At 41.3% G+C, this 13,220-nt stretch overlaps 1 protein-coding gene across 10 annotated transcripts in view; it reads right to left on the reverse strand.

Annotated features, from left to right (window-relative positions):
• Plch1 (phospholipase C eta 1) overlaps positions 1-13,220 on the reverse strand; it is a 192,468-nt gene that overhangs the window by 44,866 nt on the left and 134,382 nt on the right. For all 10 annotated transcript variants that reach the window (XM_026781652.1, XM_026781774.1, XM_026781750.1 and 7 more), the window contains 3 exons: positions 11,735-11,938; positions 4,848-4,968; positions 1,134-1,305 (listed from right to left, as the gene is read on the reverse strand). In XM_026781652.1, coding sequence (XP_026637453.1) covers positions 1,134-1,305; positions 4,848-4,968; positions 11,735-11,938 — 497 coding nt within the window. The remainder of the gene's footprint in view (positions 1-1,133; positions 1,306-4,847; positions 4,969-11,734; positions 11,939-13,220) is intronic.

Genomic DNA, 13,220 nt, shown 5'->3' on the forward strand with positions numbered 1-13,220 from the left:
TAGGACATACTATGCAGATCAGACTAACCTCAAATTTACAGAGATCTGCCTACCTCTGCCTCCCATGTGCTGGAGTTAAAAGAATGGGCCACTGCATGCATCAGCATGAGTAAGGAGTGTGAAGTATTTACAATATTATAAAGATTAACACTCCAATTCTGAATGCAGAAACCAGTTTTAAACATAGCAGTTACCTCTGGCCAGACTTGGGTAAATTGCTCTGAATATTCCTGTGATGTTATCAGCACCTTTTATTCAAAATGCTTTTACACAAGAGCCTGATAACACCATCCTGATGGACTCTGCATCTATACTAATGAATGAATTGCTGGAAAAACAGTTTTGATGGCTCTAAATAGCTCATTATCTTTCCTAGAGTTCTACCCTACAATGGGCTCTTATTTTTTCTCTCCACCATGGCACTACTCCGCTGCTCTTTACCTTCTCAAACTCTAAGACAGGTAACCATCCAATATTTTAGTCCAAAGAAAACATTCACTGGTGATAAGTGACATCGTAACACTGGAAATCTGAGAACTCAAAGAACTGTCTTTCTGACCATCGTTTGCATTAATGATGTTCACTACAGCAAGTTTTCTCCCTTAGAAAATCTGCTGGTAAAACGCCAGCCACTCCACTCACCCCCTCTCCTCTCGCAAACACAGGCCCGCGGGGGCATTATGTCTGTGCCCATGTTCCTGTCTGAAGTGAGTGCTTCTCACACACATAACCAAGACCAACCAACCATGAAGATTTTTTCCCTTTTGACAGACAGTTATTGGAGCTTGAAATGGAAGAAAAGAATCTAAACAGAATGCCTTCAGACATGAAGTCAGAGAGCTTTCTCCTCTCCTGCACTTCGCTCTGCCACACACACCTCTCTGTGGGAACTCTCTCAGACTAAAATAGCTTTCACGGCAAGGACAGCCAGCAAAACAAATCCGTAGCACCCATTCAGCCATAACTTACCTCTGAAAGTGTGACTATACATTAATATAAAATGCACAGACAGATACATTTCATATTTGATTTGACTGATTCTAATCATTTTCCCTTTATTTATTTGCTTGTTTATTTACTGTCAATAAAGAGGAAAGACTTAGTTGATCATTAATGTCTGGGAACGTCGTTACCTTCACTAGGATTTTGCCTTTCAGACTCTGAGGGCTTGGAAGCTGCTTGGCCTCTCCTGTGTCTACAGATGACAGGTCCAGCTTGTCCTGGAATATTCCTTTCAGGTACTGAGCAATCTTCCTCTGCTGCTGAATACTGCAGTGGTTCTCAATAGACAGAATAACCGGAAACCTGGGGAAACAGCGATTGCAAGGACGTTCAGTACAGCCAGCTCTCAGGGATTGTGGAACCCTGGAAACAGAATCTGTATGCATGGCATTCTTAAAATATCAGCCACCAAATAGGCAATACTGATGGATAATGAGTAAGATGCTAAAAGAAGAAAGACTAAGGATGCACTGAAAAAAAATTTTTTTCTCAAAGCAAATACATCCTGCCAGGTACCAAGAGTAAACAAATATTAGTTCTTGCAGGATGACTTAATTTAATGTTAGGCAAAAAAATGAGGTATAAAATATATATATACATATACATATATATATATACATATATATATATATGTACACACACATACATGTGAAGCCTAAGGAAAGAAAATTCATGATGTCATTCTTTCGTATTTATTCACAAGTGTAAATGAACCAAAGAGACTATTGCATATTGTTAAAGACAATTGCTTACTCTAAAAATATACCTGTCCCAGCTTGGGAACTAAGGGGAAAAAATAGCATCATAAAGCTTTATTTTAAACATCAGGCCTCCCCAACATTATTTTTATAAAAGTGAACACCAGAATTCAGTTATAAAAGAAAAAAAAAGCTGGACCAGAGAGATGGCTCAGCCTCAGCCAGTAAAGGCAGTGGCTGCCAAGCTTCATGGCCTGGATCCGGTCCTGGGCACCTACATGTGGATGTAGGTGAAAAGGGGTTCCTGCTAGCTGTCCTCTGACAGCCACATGTTCAGTGTGACATGTGAGTACACGCGCACACACACACACATACACACATAAATACACACACATACACACACATACACACACACATACACACACATACACACATACACACACATACACACATACACACACATACACACATACACTCATACACACACATACACTCATACACACACATACACACATACACACACATACACACATACACACACATACACACACACATACACACGCACACACACACACACAATGTCTAGAAAATCCACTATCTATTCTAAAGCAGCATGCAGGTTTCAGTACAGAAAAGGTAAAGTGATTCCCAAAACCAATCTGAGAGGTTGGCAGCCAAAGCAGGAAAAACAAAAAGGAATTTAGTTTTCTATCATGTAGCTTCAGAAATAATACGTGAGATCTTCTTTTGAAATACACAAACCGATATTTGAATTGCCTAGTACATCTGTATACAAAAAAAAAAAAAGATTTCTTTGGGCAAGCACAAGCTCCACAAAACAGCCTATGACCTCTCCAAATTAATTTCTGTTGATTAGGAAGCCCTGAGGCTGAAGTCCTCGGGCTGGTGCCTCCGACTGATGGTGGCTTGCTTTCCTGACTGTGGTCTGTCGTCTGGCTGTGCCCTCGGAGGGGTTTTTAATTCGAGAGTGTTGTGAAGAGAAATCGACAGGAAGCCCCCTGAGAAGTCTTGCAATCATGTAGGTTTTAACGAAACTCATTTTAAATGATCAATTCACATATAAAGAGCTCATGAGTATCTAGTGCTGCCAATAATAAGGCTGCTCGCAACCGGGGAAGGGATTGTTGAGCTTGCCCTGCTGAGGGACACTTGTCAATGTCGAAAGACAGCTTCTGGTGGGCAAAATTTAGGGATGCTGCCAGCACCTGGTGAGCTGTAGCTGGAGATATGACCAAATGCTCTACAGTACACAAGACGGCTATACGATCTTGCCTCACATGTTCATAGTGCCAAAGTTAAGAAGCTCTGGTAAAAGGAAGCATTAGAAATAGAAGGAAAATAAAAAAGGCCAAAATTTGTTAATATCCTAAACAAGTAAACTATATTCTCAGTTAAGGTGTTTCCTGTTTTAAAGATTTCTTATTTTCTATTATATTATGTGTATGGGTGTTTTGTCTGAATGTACGTGCACTCCCATTGCCCATAAAGGCCAAAAAAGGGTTCAGACGTCACTGAACCTAGAATTAAAGGTGGTTTTGAGCCAACTATGTGAGTTCTGGGAGCCAAACCCAGGCCCTCTGCAGAAGGCACCAAGTGCTCTTAGCCACAGAGCCATCTCTCCACCCCTAAAGTGCATTTTATCCAAGGAGTTGTAAGCATGAAGTCAGCATCCTAGGCACCGGAGGATCTTCTGAGGTTTGGGGTGGCACCATTTCATACAATGGGAAATACTGACATGTAAGATTCATAAAAATCAGGGCTTGAAAAATCAAATTTAACACAAAATTCCTCCATGTAAAAGATGCCAAAAACTAAATTTGTTACACAACAAAAATCCTTTATTAGAAGAAAGCATTCAGCCTCATGGTTAATTAATAGGACCAAATATTAGAAAGGCTACTAAGCTTCTAAAATATTAATTTTATGCAATCACAATTTTAATTTGCTTCTTTAATTTAAAAAGCCTTTCTCATATGCTCAGTATATTGACGGTACCTGCTAAACAGAAAGAAATCAATAATTACTGAAATACTGTTTCATATTTTCAATGAGTTTACCACCTCATACCTATAAAAGGAAGGATGATATCAACCTTTTTATCAGGGTATTACATGCTGTGACGTGTTCACGTAGCTAAGTATCAAGAAGAAGAGGTTAAGTCAGCTGCGGGTCAAGATATGCTTCCCAGTGGGTTGAAGTACGTGGGTGACATGGTGTGAAGGGTACTTGGTGCACAGAATAGCATACACAAGTTCCAGGTTTGTGGGGGAAAGTGAGAGACAATCATTGCTTGCAGGTGCCAGGTTTCTGTGGCGCGATGATGAAATAGAAAAGGAAGTAGCCACATGTGAAGGGCATGAAGATATCCTGGGTGCTGGAAAAGTTTTAGAGAGATCCCTAAGACAAGAATTACAGCAGCAGAAACCACAGCATCAGGACACAGTTTGAACCAAAGCGGAAATGAGAACTGAGAGAAAGCAGTAAAGTCAAAGAAATAGTAGGTCTTCTCTGTGTTAGATGTCTTAGGTATCCTGAAGTGTCTGACATTCCACATTTTATTAAATTATGATGTAGTGTCAAAACACTGTTATGGGGCTGGAGAGATGGCTCAGAAGTTAAGAGCCTTTGGTGCTTTCCCAAAGGACTGGGGTTCAGTTCCCAGCACACATATGGAAGCTACTAATTGTCTATAATACCAGTCCCAGGGGATCAGTGCCTTTTTCTGGCCTCCACAGTCACTACAGTCACATGGTGCCAAGACATGGATTCAAGCAAAACACTCATACATGTTAAAATGAAGCCTCAAAAATATTAAAAACTATTTTGTATAATCTTTGTTTCCAAGCTTTATGGATTTAGAAAAATTTGGAAGTCATCCTTGCTAGGATATTTTCAAGGAGACAGGATGAGAAAAAATGGGATCAAGTGGGTCCCAGGAGTCCATAAACTTGGAAGCCATGGTACTTGTTCCCAATCTCTGCTGGGGAGAAGGAAGGGAGCCAGGGCAATAGGAATGAAGGAGAGGGGGTCCAAGGAAGACTGCTCGCTTTTCTGTAGCTGCTTTAACTTGGGCTGAGCTCCCAGGCGAAGGGGTGGAGCTTAGCTCCTGGGTGATGCTGTACTTACTCGTTTTTCACGAAGGCATGCTTGTTGATGGTCTCCACCACATCTCTGAAGAGAATTTTGGAAGTGAGAGTATAACCATGGTGGACCACTGGCTCTCCATCTGGGCCATCCCAACAGTCAACTGCCAAAACCAAAGTCACGTCAACAATATAATATCTGGTTTCTTAACATCTCTGGAAATACCGGAAACATTTGTGATTATATTACTAGGACTTATCCCATACTACAATTATGACAATGATGTAAAGACAGAGAATTGAACATTCTGGCATACTTACCAGAATAAAGAGTTAAAGATGAGAAATGATGGAGGGGGAGCGGGGTATGGATGTGTGTGTTTGCTTGTTTTGAGTGTTTATAGTTCACAAAGACATCATGCTCACAAGTAAACTTGCATTTATTAAGGTTTTTCTTGGAAATATAGTCTTCTAAAAAATTGTTTATTAACTAAAATAATTGAACAGATAAATTTGTGTTTCATCATAGCAACAGAAAGCAACTAGTTCTGCCTGAGCCTGCTTTGAGCTCATGCAACTGAAATATCACCTTTAATCAAGGTCTCTGGCTAAGAGTTAGTCCGTCTACAGAGTTCGGACTTGCTCACCTCACAACTGTGTGAGCCCATTCCTTAAATGCAACCAACTAATCCCAATTTAGCTTTCTTACTCTAATTTATCAGTTCTTTACTGGTGAAGCTTAATTAATACAGGACCCGAGCCCTCTATGCACTAAACACTGGCTGGTCCTCTATCAGAGCAGAAAGTGACTATAACCACTGAGCCATCTCTCCACCCTGAAATCAACATCTCTTTCTTTTTTATTATTTATTTACTTATTTATTCAGGCAGAGTTTCAATATGTAGACTGGCTGGCATTGAACTTACAGAGATCTGCCTGCCTCTGCTTCCCAAGTCCAAGTATTCAAGGGATACACCGTCATTCCCAGCCTGAAGGGAACATTTCTAAATTCTTGTAACACAGCATCCTGTAGTCATGTCTTAGCATAAGACATCCCTCACACATTAATGGCATTACTGGTGTAAACAGATATACTGTACTTTCCGGTGTACAGAGCATAGCATTGTACAATTGTGTCTGGTACCTAATGGTTGGTAATGACAATGAAGAACCGTGCTATTGTGCCACTGTGCTATGCTTTGTATCATTATTTCAGAGTACACGCTTTCAATTTATTAAAAAAAAAAGTTTATTAGAAAGCAATATGCTATTTTCCGTAGGCAACGGCTTTAAACAGATCATGTTTACTGTGTCCCTTGATCGCATTAAGGAGTCATATTGGACTGATCCGCACCACTTAGATGTGTGTAAGTGCATTCTGGTATTTGGCAAAATTGCCTGACACATTCCCTAGACTGTATCACCACCATCAAGCAGTGCATGACTGTTTGTAATTTCAACACCTATTGCCTGACTCACAGTCCCATTTTAGAGGAGAAATGATATAGCAGATAACATATTAATAGCTTTCAAAGAAACAATGCAAAATTTAAAAAGTACATAGATGCCTGATTTGCCCATCATATCAACATGCTTTAGCCTACATAGGTAATGACACAGTGTTCTTTTGCTAATATCTAAATCACAGGCAGACTATCAACAACCGACACTGCTTATTTCTAATATTTTATGTCTGAATTCATTGAATTTCTGTTAATTGAGGATAACAACACACCCAAATAGCACGGAAGCCCTGACAGCTAGATTCAAGGGAAGTTTCATAAGGCTAACACTATGCTAGGGGTATTGGCAAAACAGACACACTCTAATAGCCAGGTAGTGGTGGGGCACACCTTTAATCCTAGCAGAGTCGGGCAGAGCTCAGTGAATTCAAGGCCTTGCCAATACACACCCTGAAGGAGAACATTATCGCAGCTGAACTAGTGAATATAGAAACCCACATCATCAAAGCAGACAGTTGAAAGAAGGTAGACTCTCGGGTCACAATACTTTATAAAACAGTCCATACAATCATCATTCTCCACTGTAAAGTATCGTCCCCAGCAGAAGTTGGCTAAGAAAAATATCTGTAGATCTCAGCATCTCTGTCTATGACCTGCTACATTCTAGGATCAGATTCTTTCTGGGCCAGATCCATCTGCACTAAGGCGGGTGAGTGCCACTGGCACATAAAGACCGGGTGTCTCCATGCCCAAGTTGTAAAAGTGAACTAAGAACTTCAGGTTATATGATAAAAAGAAATTGCTGGAAGACTGAGAGATTGTGTGACCAGGTTTTAAGCCTTCAGAGACAAGTAACTATTGGAATACTAGGCTTAATCATGAAGGAAGCAAGTCCCCCCCTTTCAGTGCTAGGCTTCCACTGTGTCTAGTCATTCTGTTGGAATCTGCTAGTCTGTATTCAGTCCCTCATAGGCAGGTCAGAAATGGTACAGTACTAGAATACTAGATTGAGTCTCCAGCTTGCAAGCTATAGAAACTTCAGTCATCTACCCAAGTCTGTGTTGAAGTTTTCTCTTGGAACTTATCCCATACCTCCTGGTGCCGAGGACTTAAATGAGAACATATGGAATGCTAGCAGCCAAGACCAGTCTACAAAACTGAGTAGCACCCATTTTTCTTTCCACAGTAGACTGAAGTTCAACGTGCTAACCAAAGCTTCCAAAAAGAAAATGATTTAAGTACAAAGCTGGCCACATTCCTCAGGTGGGTATAAATATTCTTCTTCACAAAACCTTTCTAGAAACAGTAGTTCGGTTATACTTTCACTGTTTGATTATACTTTATTCTAAGAAGAAGAATTTCAAGTCAAAGAGAGACATTTACTGACATAAGCCAGTGGAGAGAGACTGAGAAAGGAAAACTGCACCGCGAAGCCCAGTGTGGTCTGCAGTGTTCTGTCGAGGCTAGGTAGAAAGGAAGGCTACAATGAGTCCAAGGCCAATCTGAGCCTCACACTGAGTCCTTACAACAACCCAGGCTATGATAGAAGGCCCTACCTCAAAACAAGCAGAAAGGCAAAGAATAAACAACATTCTGTGCCAGGATGTATTTCAGACTGTATTAATATCCAGGGCAGGTGGCCTTTAGTCTTGAAATGATTCTTTGGTGATCGTCAAGTAGAAAGGAGATAGGGACGGTCCACATTCATCCATTTGCTGCACAATGTCTAAAATCTCCCATTCATTTTAAAAGGGCTAACACAACAAAAACCATACATCCCTCATCAGAAACTGACGTAGAGGGGTAGCTTTCCTTTTTCATATCCAGACAGAGCTGGAGGACTAAAAGTTTTGGTTCAGTATATGAAGATGAGCACGGGAATACAGTCAAGCTCAAAGAGTGTGGTTTGGATGAGAATATCCTCATAGGCTCATGAGTGCCTGGTCCACAGTTGCTGAACTGTTGAAGGATCAGGGGGTGTGGTCTGGTTTGAGGATAAGTGTCACTGGGGGCAGGCTTTGCGATTTCCGAATCTCGTGCCACCCCCAGTTAGCTTCTCTCTACACTGTGGTTCTGAATCAAGATGTAAGCTCTCAGCCATGCACTCCAGTAATATGCCTTCCTGCCACCACACTTCCTTGTCATGATAGTCATGGACCCTAACCTTCTGAAATTATAAGTCCCAATAAATTCTTCTTTCTTAAGTTGCCTTGATTTTGGTGTCCGCAATTAGGATACCGATTGTGGACAGGTAAGCAGAAATAGAGATGACTTGGTTCTGAGGGGCCAGAGAAGTAAAAGAAAGTGCAGAAAGGAGACAGCAGCAAGTCACAATGGTGTCTAGAGTGGACAGTTACTCCGTGAAATCACTGAACGTCATTTTCATACTTGGCCTCCAAAGAAATGTTGGCATTTAAAATGAACGGCCACCATCAGCATGAATGCAGTGAGGCTAGGTGCACAGGACATGGCTATGATATCAAACACAGAAAATTATTGAGGGTTAAGTGACCAAGGGGATGGATAGTTGAGAGCAGAATGCCACTTCAAGATCTGTTACTTGGAAGGTTTTTTTCTCCATGTTATTACTTTGAGCATTTTGAATGTTCAGCTATTAAACCACCTGACTTAGTCATTATAATGTCAATACGTTGTCTTGCAACTATTGTAAAAAAATTGTCATAAAATAAAACAAGTCTACAGAACCACTTTGAAGTAAGATTGTTTTTATATATAAATAGCTCAAACACCTAATGCATCAAATTGTCTCATAAGAAAGATATCCAGCCACCAGCCCACCAATTTGCCTGTCTATATTTGATTTTAACTACCGTATCCATAGAGACTTATGAAACATTTATCGTTCTGGATCCTTCTGTTAAGTTCAGATATTGTTATCCAAATGACAGAGAAAGACAGGGGTTTAAATGTTTAAAAAAATCACTCTCAACTTGGCAGGTAGAATTACACTTCTCTTCCACCCTGCCCACTGGATTTCCATCAGCATAGATCAGCACCATCATCCTCTCTAGCTTCCTCTTCATCCCTTCCACCCTTCAGTTCTCTCACTGAGCTCTCTCGGGTTTATCTCTTCACCATTTAGTCGCTGTTTACAGTACCGGAGATGGAGTCTAGAACCCAATGCACAAATTCCACCATTGCAGCTAATATCACCCATCCTCTTTCCCATTTTTATTTTGAAACAGGGTCTCACTGGATTATCCTGTGGTTATCTCAAGGGCCTTGCATTTGAGAACTTTCAACCTCAGCCCCCCAAGCAGCTGTGGCTAAGAGGCTTGCACAATCAGGCCAGACTATTCCAATATTTTTAATTCTCCCTTTAAACAATAATAGATGTCCCGCCACTCTCTTGGATCCGTTCCCACTTTCCTTCTTCCTCTACAAACAGACATTCCACGGAGTGGGTCAAGCTACACCTACACAGCAGTGTCTAAGCTATAAGCTGGGCCCTACACCTGCAGGCTATAAAACCCTTATTTAGGGCTCCACCTTCCCTTTTCTCTGCCTCGTGATGCATGGGGTGAAAGCCAGTACCCTTAGGTTACTGCTACCACGACCTTAGGTTGCTCTCAGTGCTTTCTCATCTGCACCCACTGATGTTGGAGTGATTTCTTATTAATAAAGAAACTGCCTAGGCCCATTTCATAGGCCAACCCTTAGGTAGGCGGAGAAAACAGAACAGGATGCTGGGAGAAAGAAGTTGAGTCAGTGAGTCGCCATGGTTCCCCCACTCCAGGCAGATGCAGGTTAAGATCATTCCTGGTAAGCCGGCTCGTGAGCTACATGGATATTAGAAATGGGCTAGTCCAGGTGTGAGAGTTAGCCGAGAAAAGGCTAGATGTAATGGGCCAAGCGGTGTTTAAAAGAATACAGTTTCCGTGTAATTATTTCGGGGCATAAGCTAAGCTAGCCATGTGGGCGGCCGGGTGCCGGGCTCTTATTTCAACAACCCACAAACCTCAGAGCTCGGTGAGATAAACGCCTTCCCCCTTAAGGTGCTTCTTATCAAATATTTGGTCAGAGTGATGAGGAAAGTAACCAGAAGAGAAAACTGTTATGAACACTGGTTGGATGCACCTGACTCGGAGGCCTCTGGAACCAGCTTGTAGAAGTGTTTCCAGAGGCTGTGGGCTAGAAGCTTGAGGTCAGGCACCTTGTGGCACAGTAGGGTTCCCTAAACTGGGCTCCTGAATAAACTGTGAAGACATGAAGGCAGGCCTAAGTTGCAAGGAAGATTACAGATATTGGAGACGCCAGAGATTTAAGATGTTCCCAGAGTTAAGCAAGCTCAAGAGAGAAACCATAGGTACACCAGGCAACAGAGCTTGCAGAAAGGACTTCTCAAACTTATGTGAATCCAGATGATGCGACCAACAGCTCCAAATGCTGGATGGAGCTATGCAGGGCTTGGTGCTTACCCTGGTGGATTCAGGGTTGCTTTGGTGGGATCTTTCTGGATTAGGTCCCCATTCCTCCACTTTGGAAATGGTTATGTTCTCTGGGCCATTGTATTGTTTTTTAGATTTTACAGGAGGCTCACAGTTGTGAGTAACTGAGTCTCAGAAGAAAGTTAACCTTAAATAGAATCGATTATGAAGACTTAAAAGAATGAATGTGTTTTCTATTGCAAGATGAAGATAAAGAGAAGTTGAAATGAGGATAAAGGACCCGCTCAAACATGGATGATGCCATCCCATGAGCTTAGAGCCGAACTGAATAAAAATGGGGAGAAATGAGAAAGCCTGATGACCAGCCAGCACTCCTCTCTCTCTGTTTCCTGACTGTGGATGCAACGTGTTCAGCCTCCTCATGCTCACGCCTCGCCTTCCCCATCATGATGATCTGGTCCCTTCAAGCAGCAAGCATAAGCCAAAGGAGAAGAATTCCTTCACTAGCCACTCCCCCCAAATAAAAATCTGAACCTAAACCATTATGCCTGACCCAACTCTGCTTGATTACTTAAATTTCACCTCACACTCTGTTTACCTATACTGACATTCCTATACCATGCCTGTGACTCAGCCAAAAGAATCCTCATATCAAACCCCATTTCTACATACGTGCTTACACACAATCCATGAGCTCTTCAAACTCAAATACCACATCTTACTTATATCTGTGTCCTGACCACTGAAACTGATGAGCAATTTAATAAATGTGGACCATGAGGTCTCTACAAAATAAAAGGTTGCCTGAAATGACATTTGCTGTTTTGTATTTTAAAACATCTTTTTAGGGAGATTGTTACTTTGATTTTTTTTTCAACAATTCATTGTATGTTTCCCAAATTTTGGCACATTTCTCTTTCTCTCATGATTGAAAATAAGGAGACAAAGAGGAGAATGACTTTATAATGAACAAATACATGTAATTATTATAGAAGAAGCTTTTTGGCCTCTATTATTTAAATGGCCTATTAACCATATTCAGATGAACTCCACTTACCTTCCACACACCGACAGCCCTCTTGGAGTACCCGTGCGTACATATCCACCTTGGACTGAGAAAGGAGCTGGTCCCCCGTCAGGTATGTGTTGTGAGACGAAGCAATGTAGTAGTTGCAGAGGGGCTGGTCCATGTCCTGGTACACTTCGTGGTGCAAAGGGTTAAACACATCACAAGCAGGACTACGCATGAAGTTGGTGAAGCCTTCAGAAGAGAGGGAAATGCCACAGTGCAAATGCAAAAAATAGCTACTTAACCGATGCCAAAGAAAGACAAAAAGCGGTCAAGAATGGTCATAAGCAAGTATCGGGACAACGTTCATGGTGACAACTGGAGTTAAGAGAGGTTTGTTTGATGCCGGAGTAGCAAATATACATATGACTTTGGGGAGTTGCCACTTAAATATTTCCTATAAAAAATGAATTGACATGTTGTCATGACAAAAGTATTAATTAACTACTAAAGGCAAGCTGTTTGTGTAGCGTGACCCCAGGGGTGACCAGTGTTGCCTTAGAGCCATATGTATACATCAATCAAGCAGGAACTGATAAGTTGTTATGTTCTGGAAAACAGCACATGGCAAAGTATAAGGCTAAACCTTTTAGCAAATTCGGAGGGTTACTAACCGTGAAACTGGCTTTGGGAAAAATGCTGCCAATGACTTTCACATAAATAATTTAGAATCAGTGCTTAAAAGTTGGTGTAGAAAATCTACCAGTTTTCCTGTAAGCCTTCAAAACACAAAGCGTGAGTAGAAGTTGCGAGCACTGTCGTGGGTTCATGAGTTAAGACACAACTGACCAGAAGTAGGCAGCGCTACGATATGTTGTTTCAAGTCTTGGAGACTCGTTTGGTAAAATCCAATCTGGAAATATCCTGAATCTTCAGAATTTCCTCATCATGGCAACTTTTATGTTTAAAACCAGACACCATATCTAATTGCCATCTTTGGGGGAAGCCACAGGAAAAAATGTTCATATCTTAGTACAGTCTTAAGAGGCCCAATTTAGTTTGTCTTCTGTTCTAAAATAGTTTTAATGATAGAAAATTTGAAATAATTCCCCCTCATTGTAATTCTCTTCCGCCCCTGGAAATAAGTTTGCAGGATAAAGATTCTTCTTCAAGTCATGTGTGGTGTTATGCGCCTGACTGCTTGAGACCAGAAGTTCAACATGAAGAATCTAGTGAACACCAGTCTCTTACACACCACACACGCATGCACACATGCATGCATGCACACACACACGCAGGCACACACAATATGTCTACACTAATACTGGTAGCTGGGGAATACTGGAATTCAGCTATCAATTGTGACTCTGCCTGTTCTTAGGGGCATCTTAGAGATTCCCAGTACTCTCCAGTTAAAATTATCTCTTCTACTTGGGAAATCGCACGGCCTATCATTTATTTCACTTCATATGTTAAAGGCATGCAGCTTATGCACACTGTGACTATATTTATACCATATTATTTATGTATAAAT

This window comes from Microtus ochrogaster, chromosome 1 (genome assembly GCF_000317375.1).
Source record: "Microtus ochrogaster isolate Prairie Vole_2 chromosome 1, MicOch1.0, whole genome shotgun sequence".
NCBI classification, from domain to species: domain Eukaryota; kingdom Metazoa; phylum Chordata; class Mammalia; order Rodentia; family Cricetidae; genus Microtus; species Microtus ochrogaster.